Source organism: Lissotriton helveticus, chromosome 5_1 (genome assembly GCF_964261635.1).
Source record: "Lissotriton helveticus chromosome 5_1, aLisHel1.1, whole genome shotgun sequence".
Classification (NCBI taxonomy): Eukaryota; Metazoa; Chordata; class Amphibia; order Caudata; family Salamandridae; genus Lissotriton; species Lissotriton helveticus.
In genome coordinates this window covers 100114048-100139574 of record NC_136065.1, presented here as the reverse complement: position 1 = coordinate 100139574, position 25527 = coordinate 100114048, and the positions used below count along the sequence as shown (strand labels likewise).

The window sequence follows — 25527 nt, the reverse complement described above, 5'->3', positions numbered from 1 at the left end:
TCCACTCACAGATCTACTGAAACACTCAAGCATTCACTCACAGACCACTCAGACTTATGCACCCACTTACAGACCCACTAAGACTATTATGTAGTCACTGACAAATTCAGTCCGACTCATGTACCCACTTGCAAATCCACTCAGACTTACACTACCAGTCACAGACCCATTCAGTCTCATGCACCCACTGACAGACCGACTGAGACACTCATGCACCCGCTCAAAGAAGCACTCAGAGAGCTATGCACCCAGACCCATTTAAGAAGTTATGCTCCCACTCACAGACCCACTCATACAGTGATGCACCAAGGCAGACACACACTCAGAGACTCCTGCATTCACTGACAAACCTCTTCAGACTCCTACATCTATACACTCACCCACTCAGATACACGTGCACAAACTAAAATACCCACTCCGAGACTTATGCACCCAGTCGGAGACCCACTTAGAAACTCACAAACCCAGTGACAGACCCTCAGACAGTCACCTACACACAGATCCACTGACATGCAGCATGCGGGTGGGTCAACTGATGTAGTGTGTGTGTGTGGGAACGGCAGGAAATGGCCACGCCCAGATGCATCGATGCAGCTTGTTACAGTAATGAAGGATCCATAGTCTGTAGGTGATATTCAGGATCATAACTTTATTTCTTCTTCAGATTCATAAGTTAGAGTAGAGATAGATTAGAGACCCCCACCAGGAGCAGTCCCACTGCTCAGCCCTTCATGCCAACTGACATCTCCTTACTGTTCAAGCCACCCAACATTCCAATGACATTATCAAGGGCCAAGCAGTGCAGTAGGGTAAAGCATAGGGAGGATGAACAAGACATGTTACGTTACAACACATCCCCCTTTTATCAAAATCAACAAATGAATTAAAAAGCAGACATGCAAAATAATTCACTAGGAAGTAAAAGTGCAAAGATGAAAAAGCACAAAGGGAATGTTAAGAAAATTAAGAATCAAAGAGCCAAATAACAACGATTCAACATTTAAGTACAACATCTTCTAACACTCCAAACACAAATAATTAAAGTCAGGGACTAGATTTTTCACACCCAACAACGGAGGTAAACCAACCTCACCCCACCTCTTCTCATAGGAAAAATATAGAAATGTTGAGGAAATATCTCTGTAAAGGGCAAATCACCTCCCTATTGGGAAAACATACTTCCTAAAACATAGAAACATATTTTTAAAGGGCAAATTACCTCCCTTTTGGGAATACACCTCCCAAAAACCTTGAAATATATTGTATAGGGCAAATCACATCCCTATTGGGTAAAACACCTCCCAAAAACACAGAACCCTGTTGTATAGGGCAAATCTCCTCCCTATTGGGAAAACATACTTCCCAAAACTTTGAAACATATTGTAAAGGGCAAATCACCACCTTATTGTGGAAAACACCTCCCAAAAACCTTGAAATACTAATGGGGTGACAAACGTATGTCACCCACAACCAAGAAAACGGCACATAGCCTATCGAGTAATCAAGTAAGTTACCCACAACCCAAAAGAGAGCACAAACCAATCAGACTCTCAACCAAAAACTTGAAAGACTAATGGGGTGACAAACTTATGCGGACACCCACAACCAAGAAAACGGCACAAAGCCTATGGGGTAACCAAGGAAGTACCCACAACCCAATAAGAAAGCTGAAACCACAGAGTCTCATCAAAACCATAAATGAAAAACAACTCATACAAGCATAGGGAGGATGAACAAGACATGTTACATTACAACACAGCGCTTACCAGAAAATGATTTGGTGCGGTCCACTGGGCTTGAAGTGACTAAAATAGTAGCAATGGATTTAGAGACGTGAAGGAGTCATGGAAAAAGACAACGATAATGTAGACATCGTCGTTGCCCAAGAGTGTGGAGGGGAACAATAAAACTGGCAGCTATCTACAAGGTGTGGCAGGAGGTGAACAGAGCGGTGTCTGGATATTGTAAGGCGCAGGGGGTAGCAGTAGTGAAGTATGTGGGCATTGTGTAGGAGTACCCACAGCTATTTATACATGTTAGTGTCCATTCACCTATGCTGGGAAATACACTTTAGTTAAAGCGGGTGACAGAGGTGCAGAGAAGGTGTCGGATGGGCAGGTCAGACAACTAATAGGTTGGGGGTGGGCACAAGTACCATCTCAGGGTTCTTTCGGGTGGCGGACTCAGGGGAGCTAAGGAAGAGGCTGCACTGCCTTTAAGCTATGTCTGCAATATAGTAATACAATATACAGCATATATATATAAAATCATATTAGTAGGTCCGGCAAGAAGACGAAGGTGTGCCCAGCTCGCTCTTAAATAAAGTGAATATGACAAAAATAAGGTGTTTATAATGATTCCCTCCAAAACAAACAACTTCTGAGTTAATTTTCTCCTCCATAGGGAACATCTCAGAATACAGCAGTAATGGTGTAACCTGAAATTACCATTCTCCACAGTATCAGTATTTCTAAGAGCAAAATCACGGCAGTAGAATTTCTTAAGATTCAAGGAAGGAAGCAAGAGTGTGAAACACGTCAGTAGATCTATCAAATTGTGGAGATGTTAAAAAAAACTCACCATAATTCAAAGGCATGCAATCCCAAAACATATAATTTATTTTGCGTGTACAATTTTGAGTTGAACTGATTAATAGTTGATCTTGGGCTGGTTGTATAGATCGACGTTTTGCTGTATTGCCATGTTATGAGCAGTATTTCAAGTATATAACTATAACAAACGATGTCACTTTCATCAAATAGTATCAAACATCTATAATAAGGCCAATTATATTTACCTTTATAAATCTTGAACACCTCTGGGCACTGAGGATTCACATTATTACACCTGAAACAGCACATAAATCATGTTGGTCTTACAAAACAAACACTGTATTTAGGATAACATAAGTAACACCACGTACACCCAGTTATTTGAAATATATAATACTGTAATCACAGGCGCACCTGTGGACCAAAGCACAGTGTGTGTTAATATTACACACAACAATCAAAGCACCAGTGATACATGGAAACCCAGTTACAACCTGCAGGGCAGTGACTGGGTGAGAATAACAGGTGAAAAACCAACTAAAAGTGCAAGACACCACAAACCAGGCCCAAGCGGATTGCAATGATGAAGGGCCATAGACTGGGAGCCAATATAGTCTGTCCACTGTTAAAAATACTATTTCGCAAAGCTCGATTCAAACTGGTCCAAGCTCATTATCGCCACATGAACTGTCTGAGGACACTTAAAATAAACAGGGTGCATACAGGGAGTTCTCTACAATGCCAAAGATGCCATGAGACAGCTGAATTTATGAGTATGAGGTGGCACTGTCCTTCAGAATAAACATACTAGTCTGAGTTAGAATGAAGGTTGCCTCGGTGCACTGGAAGGCTTCCTGAGACTATGTCCAGTGCTCGCGGCAGATGAAAGAAAGGGCAAGATGAAAAGAAAGTTCACTCCACTGGGAAATAAACTAGCAGTACTTTAAAATGCCTTTATTTGTGTGTCTTGTTATTAATATCTAGTTTCCGGCACCTGGGAATCTCTAAAGCCTTGCACCTTAGAGTCCTTGGACTTTTTCCAAGTTATGCACCTTGGAATCCCTCAAGTCCTGCACCTTGGAACATCTGTAGTACTGGACCTTGGAATCTCTGTGGTCCTGCACCTGGGAATCTCTCAAGTCCTGAAGCTTGGAATCTGTGTTTTCCTGCACCCTGGAGTCTCTGAATTACTATAACAAAAATATCTGAAGTTATGCACCTGGAATCCATTAGGTTGTTGTTAAGATGAGCATAAATTGCATGTCCCCGTTCAGGAAACACAGGAAGCAGTAAAGGTAAGGTTTCTTTTTTTATTTACAGGAGCTTCATAAGTGCAGGATCATAACAAATCGCACTATATTCCCACATACATATTCAAAGATAACCCCTTGCGAGCACACAACAGGAGGTTTTCCAAGGCAAACAAAGACCCGGGAAAGGCGTGTCTGAACTTAACAGCCTTCGCATGTAAACATAAAATAACACACTCACGACCTCATGAGGAACACCTCTCGCGCTCGCATTTAACACACCTTCCCCCTTGAAAGAAAATATTTTTATATATATATATATATATATATATATATATATATATATATATATATATATATATATATATATATATATATATATATATATATATATACACACACACACACACACACACACACACACACACCACACACACACACACACATACACTTGATCAGCGATGCTTACAGGAATGGACCACCACTCAGGTTTCGATTTTCTTAAAGTGCGTTTATTGCTCCATTCTTCCAAACATGACGCGTTTCGACCGGGTCTCCCTGGTCTTGATCGCATATAAATTCCAACCAAGAACATAATCTGCAAACTTAGCAGGTTGACTAAGTTCTTTGCCTTTTGATGTCATCAACTTGAGAAAGTCCCATACTCACACTTTGATGAGGATTAGATGCATCCAAAAATACATTGCTCTTAAAATGTCACAACTTACAACATTACCCTTGAACGAAGGGACTCTGTTGAGGTTTCATACATTGCCCCCCTCAACACGCACAGCATTCCTAAAAGTTTGTATGACACGGATGGGGTCCGACCAAACACTCTTTTCATCGGTTTTGGATCTTTTAATGCGCACATTACCACCAATGTTTACTTTTTGCTTGTTGACCGAACTCCTTCTGCCACCCATGTCTTGCTTCATTTTGGATTTATAATCCTCCATTTTGCATCGGATTTCATTAAAAATTCAACTCAACATCATCAACAGTAGTGCTGTGCTTGTTTTTTAACCACAGTGGCACTAATTTCAACCCAGGTTTACGCCCCCAAAGCAGTTCGAAAGGACTAACTGAAGGAATATCATTGGGAGCTGTTCTATAAGCCAGATGCATAGAAAGTAACACAATTTTCCACCTCATACTACTTTTGGCACTCGATTGGACTGCTTCCTCAACAACACTGTTAAACTGTTCCACTTGACCATTGGTATCAAGATGGAACACAGTGATTCTCCTATTATGACACACCACACTTCGAAAGATAATCTTAAAAAAATATGCTGACAAATTGTGGTCCATGGTCGGTGTTAGACCTGGCACCTTGGCGTGAGTCTCCCTCCCACTTTTTGCTGATGTGCCTCAGATGTTTTGCTGGTGTTCGCTGCTCAGGGCACTGCGCCACGACCAATCCGTGCCGCAGTGTAAGTGCTCCCAATGTAAAGTGTATCCGTAATTGATTTCCATGATTGGCTTATTTGGTTTACTGTCAGTCCCCAGTAACGTGCACGAGGAGTGCTGGGGCTTGTAGATACAAATGCCGCTAGTGGGCCTGCAAGCTCTGGTTGCACCACCCACAGAAGCGGCCTCGTAAGATGTGTCTAGGGTCTGCCATTGCAGACCCTGCATACAGTCTGGTACTGTCACGCTGACTGCGCAAGTGCACACACTTGCCAGTCCGTAAACCTTCCCTTAACTTCATATTAATCACCCCTATGGTAGGCCTACGGGCAGGGTGAATTGTAATCATAAGGTAGGACAAGCCATGATGTGTGCGGCATGTCCTAATAGTGAATTACCGCCCTTTTCGTTCTTCACTCTTGAAGGGCTACCTGTTCTCATAGGCCAAGATGGGCTGCCGGAATTATTACACGCTATAGTCCCGGCAGGCTCAGGGAACACGGTGGCACGTCAAGTTTAGTATGCCTGAACTTAGAATAATAAAATACTTCCGTTAGCAAGGTTTATTTTAATATCCTGTGTTTGCAAATGCTACTTTTAGAAAGTTAGCATTTGCTCGCCTAACTATTTCAACTCGCCTCTGCCAGGATGTGTATCAATCAATCAATCAAAGCATTTGTATAGCGCGCTACTCACCCGGAGGGTCTCAAGGCGCTTGGGGAGGGGGGGGTCCGCTACTGCTCGAACAGCCAGGTCTTGAGCTGCTTCCTGAAGGCGAGGTGGTCCTGGGTCAGGCGGAGGTCGGTCGGGAGGGAGTTCCAGGTCTTGGCGGCGAGGTAGGAGAAGGACCTTCCCCCTGTGGTAGCTCTTCGGATGCGGGGGACGGCGGCGAGGGCGTGGCCGGTCGATCGAAGCTGGCGTTTGGGAGCGTAGAAATTGAGGCGGCTGTTGAGGTATCCTGGTCCTTGGTTGTGCAGGGCTTTGTGTGCGTGGGTGAGGAGACGGAAGGTGATTCTCTGGTTGACCGGGAGCCAGTGCAGGTCTCGCAGGTGTCCGGAGATGTGGTTGCGACGGGGGATGTCCAGGATGCGTCTTGCTGAGGCGTTCTGGATCCGCTGGAGTCTCTTCTGGAGTTTGGCGGTGATTCCGGCGTAGAGGGAGTTGCCGTAGTCCAGTCGGCTGGTGACGAGGGCCTGGGTGACCGTCTTCCTGGTCTCGGTAGGGATCCACCGGAAGATCTTGCGTAGCGTGCTTAGGATGTTGAAGCACGACGAGGAGATGGCGTTGACGTGACTGGTCATGGAGAGGGATGAGTCCAGGATGAAGCCCAGGTTGCGTGCGTGGTCTGTTGGTTTGGGTGCGCTGGCGGGGGGCCACCAGGAGTCGTCCCAGGCGGAGGGTGAGGATCCCAGGATGAGGACTTCCATCTTGTCCGAGTTCAGTTTCAGGCAGCTGTTCTTCATCCAATCGGCTACCTCCTTCATCCCTTTGTGTAGGTTGGCTCTGGCGGTGGCGGGGTCGTTGGTGAGGGAGAGGATCAGCTGGGTGTGGTCGGCGTAGGAGATGATGTTGAGGTTGTGCTGTCGTGCGATGGCTGCGAGGGGACTCATGTAGACGTCGAAGAGGGTTGGGCTGAGCGAGGAGCCTTGAGGAACGCCGCAGATGACTTCGGTGGCTTCTGATCTGAACGGGGGGAGGCGGACTCTGTGTCCTTCCGGCGAAGAAGGAGATGGTCCACTGCAGCGCCTTCTCCCGGATTCCGACGTTGCTGAGGCGCTGTACTAGGGTACGGTGGCAGATGGTGTCGAAGGCCACGGAGAGGTCTAGGAGGATGAAGGCCGCTGTTTCTCCGTTGTCGAGCAGAGCTCGGATGTCATCGGTGGCTGCGATCAGGGCGGTCTCGGTGCTGTGGTTGGCCCTGAAGCCAGACTGCGAGAGGTCGAGGGATCCGTTCGTCTCGAGGAAGGCGGCCAGCTGCTTGTTGACGGTCTTCTCGATGACTTTTGCGGGGAACGGGAGCAGCGAGATGGGTCGGTAGTTCTTGAGGTCGGAGGGGTCGGCTGATGGCTTCTTTAGTAGGGCCCTGAGTTCGGCGTGCTTCCAGTTCTCCGGGAAGGTGGCGGTGTCGAAGGAGGAGTTGATGATGTCCCGCAGGTGGGGTGCGATGACAGCGTCGGCCTTGTTGAAGACGTGGTGAGGGCAAGGGTCGGTCGGAGATCCGGAGTGGATGTGTTCATCGTGCGGATGGTGTCTTCGGTGCTGATCGGGGTCAAGGCGCGGAGGGTGGTGGTGGGGGGCGGTGGTTCGGTCTTGGCGTGCGTCGGTTGAGTGCTGAAGCTGTTGTGTATGTCCGCGATCTTGTTGTGGAAGTAGGAGGCGAGGGAGTTGCAGAGGTCTTGCGAAGGGGTGATGTCGTTGTTTCCGTCGTTGGGGTTGGAGAGCTCTTTAACGATGTTGAAGAATTCCTTGCTGTTGTGTGCGTTGTTGTCCAGTCGTTCCTTGAAAGCAGTTTTCTTAGTGGCGTGGAACAGTTGGTGGTGTTTTCGGGTGGCGAGCTTGAGGGCAGTCATGTTGTCCGGTGTTGGGTCTCTGCGCCAGGCTTTCTCGAGGGCTCTGCAGTTCTTCGAGTTCTTGAGTGCGTCGGTGAACCATGGGGCTTTCTTGCTGCCGGGTCTGCTAGGCGGGGTCCTCACAGGGGCGAGGTCGTCTGCGCAGTCGCTGATCCACTTCGTGAGGTTGGTGGCCGCTTGGCTGGGGTTCGATGCGCTGGTGGGTGGGTTCTTGCTCAGGGAAGTTGCAAGCTGGTCGGCTGTGATCTTGTTCCAGCTTCTGCGTGCAACCTGTTGCTGGTGGTGGTGGATCGTGGTCCTTTTGAAGCTGAAGTGGACGCAGCTGTGGTCCGTCCAGTGGAGTCCGGTGGCGTGGCTGAAGGCGATGTCCTTGCTGGAGGAGAAGACGGGGTCGAGAGTGTGTCCGGCGTAGTGGGTGGGGGTGGTCACCAGTTGCTTGAGTCCGAGGTTGGCGAGGTTGTCCAGCAGGGTGGTGGTGTTGCGGTCGTTGTTGTTCTCCAGGTGGAAGTTGAGGTCCCCGAGGAGGATGTAGTCAGCGGAGGGGAGGGCATGCGGGCTGACGAAGTCGGCGATGTCCTCGGTGAATTGTGTGCGTGGTCCCGGGGGTCTGTAGATGAGGGTGCCTCTGAGGGTGGTCCTGGGGTTGATGTGGATCTGGAAGTGCAGGTGCTCGGCAGGTGCGAGGGTGTCGTCGGTGTTGGTCGTGATGCGGATGGTGTTCCTGTGGATGATGGCGATGCCTCCTCCTGTCTGGCTGATGCGGTCCCTCCGGATGATCTTGTAGCCGTCCGGGATGGCTATGGCGATGTCAGGCGCTGAGGAGGCGTTCATCCAGGTTTCCGTGAGAATGGCGACGTCTGGGGCTGTGGTGTCGAGCAGGTTCCAGAGCTCGACGGCGTGTCTGTGGACCGAGCGGGTGTTGAGCAGGATGCAATTCAGGTGGCTGTTGCTGATGCTCGTCGAGGTCTTGGGCACTGCTGGAGTGGTGCAGGTCCGGATGCAGGTGAACTTGCAGGCGTTGCAGCAGAAGGGTCCGTGGGTGCGTCTCGGGGTGGCTCGGTAGCAGCCCGGAGGTCTGCCGGCGTTGAGTGCGTAGAGATCGGTGGCGGCGTAGGTCCGGCGGGAGGGCTGGTGACTGCGGGGGCCAGGGGTCCTGGCGCTGGGCGCGGTCCAGGCGCGGACGGGCGCAGACGGGCTTACCTTTGGCGCACCTTCGGCGCTCAATCGGTGCTCCCGCTGCATGCGTCCGCTGCGCGGTCGCTCTGGGGACGTCATAAGAAGGGATCCGGTAGGGAGGTTCTGCGGGGAGGCGGGAGCGGGTTAGCCAATCGGCTGGCGGGGGGGCGGGGCCTCGGGCTGGCAGCGGCGGGAAAATTGAGTGCGGGCTTGGCGGGCGGCCCAGCGGCGGCTGGGGCGCTGGCGAAGGGAGGAGGGAGCAGGCGGCGTCGGCGGCTGCCGCGGCAGGCACAGGAGCAGGTAGGCACAGGAGCGGGAACAGGCGGAGCGTGGGGGCGACCAGGCCGGTAGAGGCGCAGTGGTCGCTCCCTAGTTGGGGTCTGGGTCCCCTTAAGAAGGGATCCGGTAGGGAGGGTCTGCGGGGAGGCGGGCGCGGGTTAGCCAATCGGCTGGCGAGGGGGCGGGGCCGCGGGCTGGCAGCGGCGGGAAAATTGAGTGCAGGCTTGGCGGGCGGCCCTGCGGCGGCTGGGGCGCTGGCGGAGGGAGGAGGGAGCAGGCGGCGTCGGCGGCAGGCACAGGAGCAGGTAGGCACAGGAGCGGGAACAGGCGGAGCGTGGGGGCGACCAGGCCGGTAGAGGCGCAGTGGTCGCTCCCTAGTTGGGGTCTGGGTCCCCTTAAGAAGGGATCCGGTAGGGAGGGTCTGCGGGGAGGCGGGAGCGGGTTAGCCAATCGGCTGGGGGGGGGGGGGGGCGGGGCCGCGGGCTGGCAGCGGCGGGAAAATTGAGTGCGGGCTTGGCGGGCGGCCCTGCGGCGGCTGGGGCGCTGGCGGAGGGAGGAGGGAGCAGGCGGCGTCGGCGGCTGCGGCGGCAGGCACAGGAGCAGGTAGGCACAGGAGCGGGAACAGGCGGAGCGTGGGGGCGACCAGGCCGGTAGAGGCGCAGTGGTCGCTCTATCTAATATCTGGTTTGTGTGAGTGACAGGGCTGGGGAATTTCCTGGGACAGGTCTGGGCAACGAGGTGGTGAATAGAGTGCTTACACCAGGATGGGTGGGCGGAGTAGCCCTTGATTCTGAATAGGGTTGTGCTCCACCACCACAATGCTGGCTCCACCTCCTGCGGAGCGTCTGATGTCCCTGCCCTGCACCCTGAAAGAAGACGGCAGCTTCCTGTCAAACAGAGTACTCCAAAACCGGGTTGAACCAGGTTCAGGCCCCCTGGCCTGCAAAGACAAAAGAAACTGTGTATAAAAGTAGGAGCCCGGCTCCTAGCAAATCAGATCCTGTTTTGACCACGACGAACCTCTGCCTGACTAGAAGGACCAAGAGAAGCTGAAGGACGGAAACCGGTCCCTGCCCTGAAGGACTGGCCTGCAGTGGTGCCTTGCTGAGAACGGAGAGGAAAAGACCAGAGAGGACTTTGAAGACTTGTGCCTGAAACGATCTTCAAGGGCTTGATCTCGAGCTTGCCCCCTGAACTGAACCCCAGGACCAGTGGTTTCTATTCTGCCTGTGCCCGTCTGCTGTTGGGCCTTAAGTTCTTTTTCCTCGCTGGAGTTTTGACTCTGGTGCCTTCGCCCCTCCTAAGGTCGTGACAGCTCAGAGCCTGGTCGCCCCGCCGCTGAGAGCCCCGCTCAAGCTTGAGCCGCCCTTCGATTCAGTGCTGGGCAGCCCGCTCTCCTGTCACCTCGCCTGCTACGGAGCGCGCTGGGTGCCTCTTATCTTCTCCCGCCGGAATCTGCACTGAGTGCATCCGATAGCCCCCGACGGTCCGTACGTCGTTACGTACCAGACTGTCTCGCTTTGCCCTCCTGCATACCAAGGCTCGTTCTGCACCTCAAGAAAGGCCTTCCGTACGTTGGTACCGGAGGCCCAGTGCTGCATCCGTCTGCCCGAGAACGCAACGCCCCACACAGATACACAGGTAAGACCTAGCGTGCTAAGAGGTAGTACGCCCTGCAGGCCTGAACGGCGCCTCGTCCCGTGAGCTGCACCAGGCCCCGTGAGCTGCACCAGACCCCGTGAGCTGCACTAGACCCCGGATCGCCACAACCCTCCCCACCGTCCCGCTCACCCACCTCGCACCTCGAGGGGGCTCCGAGCCGGATAGATCCTTCGGAGAACCGCCGGCCTCGTCCCGGGTTCGCCCTCACCAGTGGCCGCGCCTGAAACGCCTCGGACACTCAACGCAAGGTACACTTGAACTCAATGTCGAGTTCACATCGGATCCAGGGTCCGCAACGTTTGTTTTCCCTGTCGTCCATCGTTCATCAACGGGTCGCTTCTCCAGCGCGAAGCGTGCATCGACCCTCAGCGTACCTTGCTAACCAAGAACACTTAAGAACTATTGCCTATTTAAATCTGGTGGCCTCAATCGCTAAACGTTATATGGTCTTGTGATAATCCTGCATATGAATTATTTTTACATAAAATCTATGTATTTTGGATACAACCTTACGACTGGTGTCCGTGTGTGGTGGGTCAGTGGGTTTACTGTATGTGATCATAAATTCTTAACTAACTATCTCCCTGAGGATTAGCCTTGTCTGCTCACGCCACGCAACCTAGAGGGTGAGCAGGGGTTATTCTTACGGAGTAGTTCCCTTGCCCTGACTAGAGGAGAAGGTCCCTGCTTGTCACAAGTGCATACCTGTGCCAACCAGAGACCTCAGATTCTAATATTGGTGGCAGGGGTGAGGATTTCGAATTTGCATTCATGGTTTATGTACAGTGAATTACCGATCACCACAAAGTGAGAGCAGACCTATAACGAAGCCACAGATTTATTGTCTTTCAATTCTTGTCGAGAGATCTCGATTCTTTGAATCATGCCTGGTTCACTCCCCGTGAGAGCAGCCTCTATCATCTCTGGACTAGATGATGTCGATTGGGAAGGGCTTGAAAATTACAAAGTAGAGCAGCTAAAAGGTTTGTGCCTGAAGTTCCGAGTAGACCAAACCGGGTGCAAAAACAAAGCCCAAACCATCAAGGCACTGAGAGCCTGGAAGGGGTCGAGAGAGCCAGAGAATCAGCTGGTGGTGGATCCACCAGACAGCCTTGTCGAGATGCACGGAGTCCTGTCGTCAGAGGAGCTGGCGGACAGGGCTGCAACCAGAGCGTATGAAGTAGAGATGACAAGATTGAACGGACAGATGGAGATGGAAAAACAAAGATTGGCAATGGAGGAAAAGAAACTCCAGTTAGATTATGAAATGAGAGTGAAGGAGTTGGAGCTGAAAGCAAAATGTTTGAAAACAACTCCCTCTGGTGGCAGCACAACGCCGGTGCAGGTAAAGTCAAGGGTCCACTTACCGAAAGATGTGGTGAAGGAATACTTTAAGGGGGATGACATAGGGCAGTGGTTTCGGGCCTACGAGGTAGCCATGTCCTCCCATCGGGTCCCTGAGAAAGATTGGGGAGCGGGGTTGTGGGGGCGGTTCCTTACTGAGGGGCGGGACACCCTGCTAGATCTTCCCTCTGATGTTTACAATTCCTACCCACACATGAAAGATGCCTTAATGACCAGGTTTGGGTTAACCCCGGAAATGTATCGACAGAGGTTTAGCAGTTGTACTAAGATTCCTGGGGACACGTATGTGGAGTATGTGACTTTCTGCAGAACACTGGATGGTTGGGTGAAGGATAGCAAAGTGAATGATTTTCAAGGGCTTCTTGATTTAATGGCGTGGGAGCACTTTCTAGTAATTATTTTTGTTAGAAAGGCGAACCCGGGGGAGGCAGAAGGTGTCTGACTGACCACCCCTAGGTCTACCCCTCCTTCAGAGAAGGGACCGAGCGATGTAGAGGGGCCTCCGACGTGAGGGCCCTCTCCTAGAATCGTACAGCAGAGTAATCACACCACTACAAATGTACACCACACGTAGGTAGAGTATTCAATCTTTATCTGGCAATAAGTATCGTTTCAATATATACAGCAGATCCCGAGATCTGGAAAGTCTCGTGACAAAGGGGCAAGGTAGCGGGACAGTCTTTTAGATGGTCGGTTGCAAGGAGACTCCACGCACAGCAGGTTCCAAGATGGTTCAGCGAGGGTGGACCGCGGCAGCGCCAGCAGGTTCCAAGATGGTTCAGCGAATGTGGACCGCGGCAGCGCCAGCAGGCTCCAAGATGGTTCAGCGAGGGTGGACCGCGGCAGCGCCAGCAGGTTCCAAGATGGTTCAGCGAATGTGGACCGCGGCAGCGCCAGCAGGCTCCAAGATAGTTACAGCAAAGATGGACCGCGGCAGCGCCAGAAGGTTCCAGGTAGAACAGCAAGGTGAGTTCGTCTCAGGGTCAGCCGCGACAGCGTCAGCAGGGCTTCTCGACTCCGGGATACAACTGCCGTCCTACTCCGGGGCTGGCCCAGATATAGGTCTGGAGTCCTTTGATGTCCGGACCCTCTCGCCCGGGGGTCAGAGGGGCCGGGATGATGGTGTCCAGACACCCAGCAGGGGGTGGAGCCAGCGCTCAGGGAGGCCGGAGGCCGATCGAAACCAGGCATCCGGGGACGGTTGGAGAGCCATCGAAACTCCCCTCTCCTTGTCTCTGGTTGAGTGGCCACTCTACCACCCGGAGGGCTCTTGGTGCCTCAATGGCGGCTCGCTGGGGCCGTGGCCGCGGCTGGGCCGGGACCACGTGTCTGTGACGTGATGGGCCCAAGATGGCGTCGGGCCTGGAATGAGGGTCCGGGGTGGGAACCGGACCGGTAATGCTGGGGCGGCCCGAGTGTGCCGTGTCAGTGGTTGTGGGCCGCCGGGTGGCGGATCTGGTGGTTTGTAGGTCGTGCAGAGGTGTGCCCGAGGCCGACCCGGGCTGGATGGAGGGCCGATGTCGTCCGGGGCCCGCCATGCGGGAGGGGTAGGACCACGCCACGAGGCCGGGTCCAACACACGTCCCCTCCAGCTGAAGGCAGGGGAGAGTCACCCATCTTCTTGGGGATTCTCCTCGCCGAGGCGGAAGAATCTGGAGAGGCCGTCAGTGTTGGCGTGGTCGTTGCCAGGGCGATGCTCCACGGTGAAGTTCATCCCTTGGAGGGAGATGGACCAACGTAGCAACTTCGGGTTCTCGCCCCGCATCTGCATCAACCACCGCAGGGGCCGGTGGTCGGTCTGTACTCGGAAGTGGGTGCCGAAGAGGTAGGGCCGGAGTTTTTTTAGGGCCCATACAACGGCGAATGCTTCCCTCTCGATGGTGCTCCATCGTTGTTCTCGGGCCAGCAGACGCCGGCTGATGAAGGCCACAGGGAGGTCGACTCCGTCAGAGTTCATTTGGGAGAGTACGGCCCCAATGCCGTGTTCCGAGGCGTCAGTTTGGACGATGAACTCTCGGCTGTAGTCGGGGGGCTGGAGCACCGGGGCGGTGCACATGGCAGTCTTTAGTGTCTCAAAGGCTACTTGGCACTCGGGGGTCCAGTGCACCTTCGGGGGTAGTCTCTTGGAGGTTAGTTCTGTGAGGGGCCCCACAATGCTCCCATAGTCCTTTATGAACCGCCGATAGTATCCCGTGAGCCCCAGGAAGGCTCGGACGGCGGTCTGGGTGACGGGGGGCTCCCAGGCCTGGATGGCGTCGATCTTGGGTTGAAGGGGAGCCACTTGGCCGCTCCCCACTTGGTGTCCCAGATAGGTCACGGACCCTTGACCGATCTGGCACTTGCTGACTTTTATTGTTAGTCCGGCCCGTTGGAGGGCCGTCAGGACCTTCCAGAGGTGGGTCAGGTGCTCGTCCCAACAGAGGCTGTACACCGCAATATTGTCCAGATAGGCGGCACTGAACTCTTCCAGCCCTGCCAGCACCCGATTCACTAGTCTCTGGAAGGTGGCCGGAGCATTCTTCATACCGAAGGGCATCACGTTGAAGTGGAAGTGGCCATCGGGGGTCGAGAAAGCGGATCGTTCTTGTGCCCCTGGCGTGAGGCCGATTTGCCAGTATCCGGCCGTGAGGTCGAAGGTACTGAGGTACCTGGCGGCTCTCAGGCGATCGATCAGTTCATCCGCCTGGGGAATGGGATGGGCGTCGGTCCTGGTGACGGCATTCAGTCCCCGGTAGTCGACACAGAACCGCAGCTCCGGGGGCGGCGGCCTTAGGGACCAGGACGACGGGACTGGCCCATGGACTGTCTGAGGGTTCGACTACCCCTAGGGCTAGCATCTTGGAAACTTCGGCTTGGATGCATGCCCGGACTCGGTCGGGGACGCGGTAGGCTCGGTGCCGCACGGGCGGACTGTCCCCGGTGTCGACGTCGTGAACACACCACTGGGTGACTCCGGGGGTGAGGGAAAATAAGTTCGCAAATTGACCCAGCAGTTTGGGCAGTCCTGGGGCTGTTTGGGTGTCAACGCGGGAGAGAGGGAGACTCCCTCGACGGAGCCATCTTTCTCGGAGGTGCTCAGGAGGTCTGGTAGAGGCTCGTCATCGGTAGCCAACAACAGGCTCAGTTCGGTGCGGACAAAGTGGGGCTTGAGCCGGTTGGCGTGTAGGACCCGGAGGGGGTTCCGGGGGGACTCCATGTCCACTAGGTAGGTGACGGGGCTCTTGCGCTCCACCACTTTGAAGGGCCCCGTCCATATGTCCTGGAGGGCGCCGGGGTCGACCGGGGACATGACCCAGACCTGTTGGCCCAGCTCGAATTCAATGGACGAGGCATTTTCATCATACCAGCGCTTCATCTCCTCTTGACTGGCCTTCAGGTTGGTTTCGGCCAGTTCCCGGAACTTCCGAGTCTGGTTGCGGAGAGTCAAGAGGTATCGGAAAACATCGGGCGGAGTATCAGAGGCGGCCAGCTCCCAGCCTTCCTTGACCAGGCTGAGGGGGCCTCGCACAGGGTGTCCATATAATAGTTCAAGGGGCTGAACCCCAGGGACTTCTGGGGTACCTCCCGGTAGGCGAACAGGAGGCAAGGCAGCAGAATGTCCCATTTGCGCCGGAGGGGCTCTTCTAGGCCCTTGATCATTCCTTTCAGGGTCCTATTAAATCGCTCCACTAGTCCATTCCCTTGAGGGTGATACGGGGTGGTGAACTTATACGCGACCCTGCACTGTTGCCACAGGGACCGCATATATTTCGATATAAAGTTTGTGCCCCGATCACTTACGACCTCTCGGGGGAAGCCGACTCTAGAGAAAATCCCCATTAGCGCTCGACCCACTACGGGGGCTGTGATAGTCCGGAGGGGGATAGCTTCTGGGTAACGGGTGGCATGGTCCACCAGGACGAGGATGAAGCGGTGACCCTGAGAGGTTGGAGGATGCAGGGGCCCCACGATGTCGATCCCTACTCGCTCGAAGGTAGTGGTCACCACGGGAAACTGTTGGAGTGGGGCCTTGATTTTCCCCCCACTCTTTCCGCTGGCTTGGCAGGTCGGACAGGTTCGGCAGTGGTTGTACACATCGTTGCGCATCTTCGGCCAATAAAAGTGGGTCACCAGGCGGCTGTAGGTTTTGTCCTGCCCCAGGTGCCCGGCGAGGGGCACATCATGTGCCAGGTTTAAGAGAAAGTCTCTGAAGTGGAGGGGGACGACTAGCACTCGGCCGGCCCCCAGCTCGGCGATCTTTTGTTCACTGTACAGGAGGTCCTGGTCCCAATAGATCCAGTGGGACCCCCGAGGAGTCTCCTGTGGCTTGCGTGGCGGCTTGTTGTCGGAGTCCCTCAAGGGAAGGACATGTCTTTTGTTCCCGACGGAACTGCTCACGGGTGGGGCCCCCTTCTTGGCGCCACTGGGCTAGTTCGGGAAGGGGCCCGAGCTCGGGAAGTTCTTCATGGCTGGGGCCCTGCGGCCCCAGTTCGGGTTCGGCTGTGGCAGTGGCGGGTGGCGGAGGTGCCGGCCATTCAGGTTCTTCGGGCAGATTGTCTTCGGTTGGGACGACGTCCCGGGTGGACATGGATCGGGTAGTTACGCAAACCCATTCAGGAAGGCCTAGCATCCCCAGATGCTCTCTTTGCTCGATCTGCACCCAGGGGGAACTTTCCAGGTCGTTCCCTAGGAGGCAGTCCACCGGGGCATCGTCTCGGACGGTGACTTTCAGCAGGCCAGACACTCCTCCCCACTCGAAGGGGATACGAGCCATCTGGCACAGGCTCTCGGAATTGTCCGCTGACCGGACAGGGCACAGAACGTGGGGCAAGATTTGTTCTGGAGTCACCAGATGGCAGCGCACGGCGGTTATGCTGGCCCCCGTGTCACGGAGAGCCTCGGCCCGGCGTCCGTTGATGGTGACCCACTGGCGGTACTTCTGGGTGTTGATCGGAATCTGGTCTCGGGGGATCATGTCTTTGTCGCCCAGGGAGGCGAGGCACATGGCCGCGGGCTCCCATTCTTCTGGTTCCATAGGGACCTCTTCTTCATCTTTTTCTTCGCTCAGAGCGGCTGCAGTGATTTGTCGACCGGGGGGCCCGGTGTGGCCGGGCCGCTGGTTCATGGGGCAGAGAGGATCATTGGCATAGTGACCCAGCGGCTGGCATCTGTGGCACGTAACGTTGGGGCGTGGCCCCGGTCGGGCTGGATGGGTCCCCCTCGGGCTGGAGGCTGGCGTAGAGGAGGCGGGCGAAGACCACGGCGGGAGGTCTCGGCCTCGGCTGATGCCAGAGGCGCCGCCTTGCGGCCGGTGGTTCCCCGGGGACCCTCGTCCGTATTCTCCTGTGGTGTTCCGGTGGACGCGGTTGCTCGCCCACCGATCTGCTTCGACCGCTAGCTTTCGCGGCTCGGTCAACTTGCTGTCGAGGAGGTGCTGTCGTAGTTCAATGAAGCAGTTGTTGGAGAGGTGCTCCCATAACATACGGTCGACCAACTGCTGGTAGGTAGTGACCGGACTGCCTTTGACCCACCCCTCGAAGGCTCTGCTAAAAAAGTTCACATATTCCACCCAAGTGGTACCGGGGATTTTTTTACAGTCTCGGAACCTCTGCCGGTACATTTCGGGGGTGAGTCCGTAGCGCGTGAGTAGGGCCGTTTTCATGTGTTCATAGGAGGTCATTTCGGTGTCAGGGAGTTCCAGCAGGGCGTCCCTCCCTTCGTTGACGAACTTTCCCCACAGGCCGGCGCCCCAATCCTTCAGTGGCACCCGATGGGCGGTCATGGCCACCTCGTAGGCTTTGAACCATTGCTGGATATCATCGTTCTTGTAGTATTCTTTGACTACATCTTTCGGTAGGTGAACCTTGGTGTCCACGGGAGGGGCCGAGGTCTTGGCCCCGGCCTCGCTATCTTCGTTGATCTGGGCTTTGATTTCTAGTTCTCTCAGGCCTCGTTCGTGTTCATATGCTAGTCGTTTTTCTTCAAGGTCACGTTGTCTCCGTTTCTCTTCTAGATCCCCCTCCAGCCGTAGTTGCTCGAGGGCTATCTTTTTCTCCGCTAGCTGGAGTTCTCCGTCTAGCCGGAGTCGTGCAAGCTCCAATTCGTGTAGCCGGTTGCGCTCTCGTTCTCGAGCGTCTTCATAGATGAGGTCCGCGTTTAGTGTTGCGGTTCTTTCCCCCGTCGGGGGTGCGCTGGTTTCCTGTTGCCCGTTCGGGCTATTCTCCTCTTGGGGTGGTCTGTCTCGGGTTTCCACCCAGGCTTGTAGGGCCAATTTGAAGTCCTCTTTTGTGCTCAGGCCAGTGGTAGCGATACCCATGTCTTTACAGAATTGTTTTAGTTCTTTGTGGCTGTATTCTTCTATCTTCTCTTTCTGGAATTCGGCAGGTAGGTTGGTTCCTTGGGTCGTCATGGTCTCTGTGTGTTTTTCCGTCGTAGCGGGTAGATCACTCTCTGTACGATTTTGCGTTGGCTCGGATCGCAGCGCCTGCCACCAATGTTAGAAAGGCGAACCCGGGGGAGGCAGAAGGTGTCTGACTGACCACCCCTAGGTCTACCCCTCCTTCAGAGAAGGGACCGAGCGATGTCGAGGGGCCTCCGACGTGAGGGCCCTCTCCTAGAATCGTACAGCAGAGTAACCACACCACTACAAATGTACACCACACGTAGGTAGAGTATTCAATCTTTATCTGGCAATAAGTATCGTTTCAATATATTCAGCAGATCCCGAGATCTGGAAAGTCTCGTGACAAAAGGGCAAGGTAGCGGGACAGTCTTTTAGATGGTCGGTTGCATGGAGACTCCACGCACAGCTCTCAATCCTCGAGCTGGGGGGGTCCGGAAGGTTGGGCCGCGGCAGCGCCAGCAGGCTCCAAGATGGTTCAGCGAGTGTGGACCGCGGCAGCGCCAGCAGGTTCCAAGATGGTTCAGCGAGTGTGGACCGCGGCAGCGCCAGCAGGTTCCAAGATGGTTCAGCGAGTGTGGACCGCGGCAGCGCCAGCAGGTTCCAAGATGGTTCAGCGAGGGTGGACCGCGGCAGCGCCAGCAGGTTCCAAGATGGTTCAGCAAATGTGGACCGCGGCAGCGCCAGCAGGCTCCAAGATGGTTCAGCGAGGGTGGACCGCGGCAGCGCCAGCAGGTTCCAAGATGGTTCAGCGAATGTGGACCGCGGCAGCGCCAGCAGGCTCCAAGGTGGTTACAGCGAAGATGGACCACGGCAGCGCCAGCAGGTTCCAGGTAGAAGAGCAAGGTGAGTTCGTCTCAGGGTCCGCCGCGACAGCGTCAGCAGGGCTTCTCGACTCCGGGATACAACTGCCGTCCTACTCCGGGGCTGGCCCAGATATAGGTCTGGAGTCCTTTGATGTCCGGACCCTCTCGCCCGGGGGTCAGAGGGGCCGGGATGATGGTGTCCAGACACCCAGCAGGGGGTGGAGCCAGCGCTCAGGGAGGCCGGAGGCCGATCGAAACCAGGCATCCGGGGACGGTTGGAGAGCCATCGAAACTCCCCTCTCCTTGTCTCTGGTTGAGTGGCCACTCTACCACCCGGAGGGCTCTTGGTGCCTCGATGGCGGCTCGCTGGGGCCGTGGCTGGGCCGGGACCACGTGTCTGTGACGTGATGGGCCCAAGATGGCGTCGGGCCTGGAATGAAGGTCCGGGGTGGGCACCGGACCGGTAATGCTGGGGCGGCCCGAGTGTGCCTTGTCAGTGGTTGTGGGCCGCCGGGTGGCGGATCTGGTGGTTTGTAGGTCATGCAGAGGTGTGCCCGAGGCTGACCCGGGCTGGATGGAGGGCGGATGTCGTCCGGGGCCCGCCATGCGGGAGGGGTAGGACCACGCTACGAGGCCGGGTCCAACAGTTTTCCTGAGCTACGCCAGCACCTGATCGATAGCAAGCTGTCCAACTTGAGGAAGCTTGCTGAGGAAGCGGACCGCTGGCTCAGCACCAGCGTCCACAAGGGTCCAGTGGGAGACTCAGCCAAAGGTGGGCAGGGTCCCCAGCAGAAGAGTGGGGGGTACAGGGCAAAACAGAAAGGGTTCCAAAAAGGCCCCCAAAGTAATCCCCAAGCAAACCAAGGGAAAGGTTATCACCCTCCTCCACCCCCGAAGCAGAACGGGGCCCGACAGGTAGACCTGTTCAGAAAGGGCCCATCACCTGTTACAGGTGTGGCGACCAGGGTCACATTGCCACTGATCCTAAGTGTCAACTATTTGGAAAACCCGCACATACTGGTGCTCCACCCCGGCAAATGGCTAGTGTAAATTTTGGGGAGGAAGTAGCCGTCTAAGAGGTTGGGGATCCCGTACAGATGACCCTAGTCTTGCTAGGAGACAGTGAGATGGTCCCCGAAAACTACCTACCCACTAACACTAAGAAATATGGGCAGGTAGTGACCATCAATGGTAAGAAAACGGAGGCTCTTCGAGACACAGGGGCCAGTGTGACTGCCGTCCGGCAGCACCTGGTGTCTCAAGAGCAGGTAGTACCGCATGCATTCTGCCGGCTTGTCACTGCTGACAATTCCGAGAGCCAGTGTCCGATGGCTCAGGTTGCCTTTGAGTGTGGGGGGGGGGGGGGTGTTCTCTGCAAGTCGCTGTGAGGACCTCCATGCCTGTAGATTGTTTGCTAGGGAATGATTTGGAGAACTCCCCTTGGGGAATGGTGGAGAAAAAGACTCATCTGCGGATGGTGGGTCTACCCGACTGGGCGTGCGTGACCACCCGGTCCATGGCAGCCAGTAGAGGTGTCCAAGAAGTCCTGGAGCCTGAAGGAGAGGCCCAGGAACCGGCCTTAGAGAGAAGGTGCAGGGGGCGCGGAGAGCCGGCCCCCGAAGTTCCCACGGCCCAGGAGGAGGCAGACCTCCAGGAGGATGCCCTGGAGCCTACCCGGGAACAGATCGCCGAACTGGGGGACCTGCCTGAGCGGACCCATTGGCAGCAAGAAGGAGGCCCCTCCAGGGAGGAATTCTGCAAGGAGCAGAAAGAATGCCCTTCTCTCGTGGGTATGCGGGCAGCAGGCTACAGACCAGGCCAATGGTGTCCAGTCTGGAAAACACTTAGTCTACTGGGAGAACGACCTGCTGTATTCAGAGCCTAAGGTTGCTGAACCTGGGTCAGCCCGTGCGCTGGTGGTACCCCAGAAGTTCAGAGCCTTCCTACTGGGGCTGGCTCACGATGTGCCTTTAGCAGGACATTTGGGGATGGGAAAAAAGACCTATGACAGGCTTGTCACCCACTTTTATTGGCCCCAAATGCACAGGAGCTCATATGCTCACTGTAGGACCTGCCAGACTTGCCAGGCAAGTGGTAAGAGTGGAGGGAAGCACAAGGCTCCCCTCCAGCCGTTCCCCGTAGGTAGTACCCCATTCCAGCGAGTGGGAATTGACATTGTGGGGCCTCTGGTCCCCAAGACAGCCATGGGCAACAGGTTCATCCTGGTCTTGGTGGACCATGCTACCCGGTACCCTGAAGCCATCCCTCTGAGAACAGTGACGGCCCCCGTGGTGGGACGAGCGCTGATGGGAATTTTCTCCAGAGTGGGATTCCCTCTAGAGGTGGTGTCTGACAGGGGCACCAATTTCATATCCAAGTATATGAAATCCCTTTGGCAAGCGTGTGTTGTAACCTACAAGTTCACCACCCCTTACCACCCCCAAGGAAACTTGTTGGTTGAGAGATTAAACCGAACTCTAAAAGGCATGATCATGGGCCTAGAAGGTCCAATGAGGCGTAAGTGGGACGTCCTCTTGCCATGCCTGCTCTTTGCATACCGAGAGGTACCCCAGAAGTCGCTCGGGTTCAGTTCCTTCGAGATTCTGTACGGTCACCCGGTCAGAGGACCTCAGAGTCTGGTTAGGGAAGGCTGGGAGCAATCTCCCAGGAAACCTCCCCAGAGTGTATTCAGTTACATGCTGGCCTTCCGAAAACAGATCAGGCGATTCAGGCAACTTGCTGAGGCAAACCTGGAAGCCAGCCAGGAAGAGATGAAGCGGTGGTACGACCAGAATGCCACTCTGGTAGAGCTTCAACCTGGACAAAAGGTGTGGGTCTTCGCCCCAGTGGAGCCTTGTGCACTTCAGGATAAGTGGACAGGTCCATTTGAGGTTGTGGAGCGCAAGAGTCATGTCACCTACCTGGTGAACTTGCAATCTCCCAGGAACCCTTTGAGGGTCCTACATGTTAACCGCCTTAAGCCCCACTTGGAGAGGTCCGAAGTGGGCATGCTGTTGGCAACCGATGACGGAATGGAGGTGGAGACCGAACCTCTTGGTAGCCTCCGAGCGAGATGGGTCAGTGGATGGAGTTAACCTCTCACCCTCCCTGACCCCTGAGCAACAGAGTGACTGCCGCCAGCTGCTGGGGCAGTTCTCAGACCTGTTCTCCCTGGTTCCAAGTGTCACAGATTGGTGCGTTCATTATGTGGACACTGGAGACAGTTTGCCGGTGAAGCACAAGGCTTACCGAGTGACTGACAGGGTGAGAGCCTGCATCAAGGAGGTCTCGAAGATGCTTGCTCTTGGGGTGGTGGAGTCCTCCAGCAGTCCTTGGGCCAGCCCAGTGGTCTTGGTCTCGAAGGTTGCAATGCCGGGAGCCACACCCGAACTCCGGTTCTGTGTGGACTATCGAGGACTCAATTCGGTCACGAAGACTGATGCGCACCCCATCCCGAGAGCTGATGAGCTCATCGATCGGTTGGGGGCTGCCCGGTACCTTGGCACGTTTGATTTAACATCTGGGTACTGGCAGATCGCCTTGACTGAAGGGACCAAAGAAAGGTCAGCATTCTCAACACCAGATGGGCATTTCCAGTTCCGGGTTATGCCATTTGGGATGAAGAATGCCCCTGCCACCTTCCAGAGATTGGTCCACCAGGTGTTGGCTGGGCTGACCGAGTTCAGCGCCACCTACCTGGATGACATCGCAGTGTTCAGCGGCACATGGGAAGAACACTTGCGACACCGCTGGGAAGTGTGCAAGGCAGGCCTCACGATCAAGGCAAGCAAGTGTCAGATCGGGCAGGGTTCCGTGGTGTACTTGGGACACCAGGTTGGGAGCGGCCAGGTGGAGCCTCTCCAACCCAAGATTCAGACCATCCTGGCTTGGGAACGCCCCAAGACCCAAACGGAGGTGAGGGCCTTCCTAGGACTCACCGGGTACTACAGGAGGTTTGTCAAGGGGTATGGCAGCATCGTTGCCCCCTTGCAGAGCTGACTTCGAAGAAACAACCCCGGAAAGTGATCAGGAATCATTTGACACCCTGAAGACTGCGATGTGCACGGCCCCGTGCTCCTGGCTCCTGATTTCTCCAAAGAGTTCCTAGTGCAGACAGACGCTTCAGAGCATGGGGTAGGGGCTGTTCTCTCACAGATGATTGAGGAGGGCTGGGGCCAACCTGTAGCCTTCATCAGACGGAGGTTACTTCCACGGGAACAAAGGTGGAGTGCGATTGAGCGAGAAGCTTTCGCTGTGGTCTGGGTATTGAAGAAGCTAAGACCCTACTTGTTTGGGTCTCACTTCCGGGCTCAGACAGACCACAGGCCCGTCAAATGGTTGATGCAGATGAGGGCTGAGAACCCGAAGCTGTTGAGGTGGTCCATTTCCCTACAGGGTATGGACTTCACGGTGGAACATCGCCCTGGCCTAGACCACGCCAATGCTGACGGTCTATCTAGATTTTTCCGCCTCAGTGATGAGGAACACCCTGGGGTAGGGAAGTTCTCCTCACGGTTCAGCTGGAGGAGACCTGGCACCTTGGCGTGAGTTTCCCTCCCACTTTTTGCTGATCTGCCTCAGATGTTTTGCTGGTGTTCGCTGCTCAGGGCACAGCGCCACGGCCAATCCGTGCCGCAGTACAAGTGCTCCCAATGTAAAGTGTATCCGTAATTGATTTCCATGATTGGCTTATTTGGCTTACTGTCAGTCCCCAGTAACATGCACAAGGAGTGCCAGGGCTTGTAGATACAAATGCCGCTAGTGGGCCTGCAGCGCTGGTTGTGCCACCCACATAATTGGCCTCGTACGATGTGTCTAGGGTCCGCCTTTGCAGACCCTGCGTACAGTCTGGTACTGTCACGCTGACTGCGCAAGTGCACACACTTGCCAGTCCCTAAACCTTCCCTTAACTTCATATCAGTCAACCCTATGGTAGGCCTACAGGCAGGGTGCATTGTAAGCATAAGGCAGGACAAGCCATGATGTGTGCAGCATGTCCTAATAGTGAATTACCGCCCTTTTCATTTTTCACTATTGAAGGGCTACCTGTTCTCATAGGCCAGGATGGGTTGCCGGAATTATTACACGCTATAGTCCCAGCAGGCTCAGGGAACACGGTGGCACGTCAAGTTTAGTATGCCTGAACTCAGAATAATAAAATACTTCCTTTAGCAAGGTTTATTTTAAAATCCTGTGTTTGCAAATGCTACTTTTAGAAAGTTAGCATTTGCTCGCCTAACTATTTCAGCCCGCCTCTGCCAGGATGTGTATCTGCTGTCTGGTTTGTGTGAGTGACAGGGCTGGGGAATTTCCGGGGACAGGTCTGGGCTACCAGGTGGTGAATAGAGTGCTTACACCAGGATGGGTGGGCGGAGTAGTCCTTGATTCTGAATAGGGTTGTGCTCCACCACCACAATGCTGGCTCCACCTCCTGCGGAGCGTCTGATGTCCCTGCCCTGCACCCTGAAAGAAGACGGGAGCTTCCTGTCAACAGAGTACTCCAAAACCGGGTTGAACCAGGTTCAGGCCCCCTGGCCTGCAAAGACAAAAGAAACTGTGTATAAAAGTAGGAGCCTGGCTCCTAGCAAATGAGATCCTGTTTTGACCACGACGAACCTCTGCCTGACCAGAAGGACCAAGAGAAGCTGAAGGACGGAAACCGGTCCCTGCCCTGAAGGACTGCCCTGCAGTGGTGCCTTGCTGAGAACGGAGAGGAAAAGACCAGAGAGGAGTTTGAAGACTTGTGCCTGAAACTATCTCCAAGGGATTGATCTCGAGCTTGCCCCCTGAACTGAACATCAGGACCAGTGGGTTGTATTCTGCCTGTGCCCGTCTGCTGTTGGGCCTTAAGTTCTTTTCCCTCGCCGGAGTTGTGACTCTGGTGCCTTCGTCGTGACAGCTCGGAGCCTGGTCGCCCCGCCGCAGAGAGCCCCGCTCAAGCTTGAGCCGCCCTCCGCTTCAGTGCCGGGCCGCCCACTCTCCTGTCACCTCGCCGGCTAAGGCGCGCGTTGGGCGCCTCCCATCTTCTCCCGCCGGAATCTGCACGGAGCACATCTGATAGCACCGGACGGTCCG

General features: G+C 54.9%; 1 protein-coding gene across 1 annotated transcript in view; it reads right to left on the bottom strand.

Annotated features, from left to right (window-relative positions):
* Positions 1–25527, bottom strand: part of LOC144752988 (E3 ubiquitin-protein ligase TRIM39-like) — a 239784-nt gene that overhangs the window by 40735 nt on the left and 173522 nt on the right. The window contains exon 5 of the mRNA XM_078640799.1: positions 2798–2847. Coding sequence (XP_078496925.1) covers positions 2798–2847 — 50 coding nt within the window. The remainder of the gene's footprint in view (positions 1–2797; positions 2848–25527) is intronic.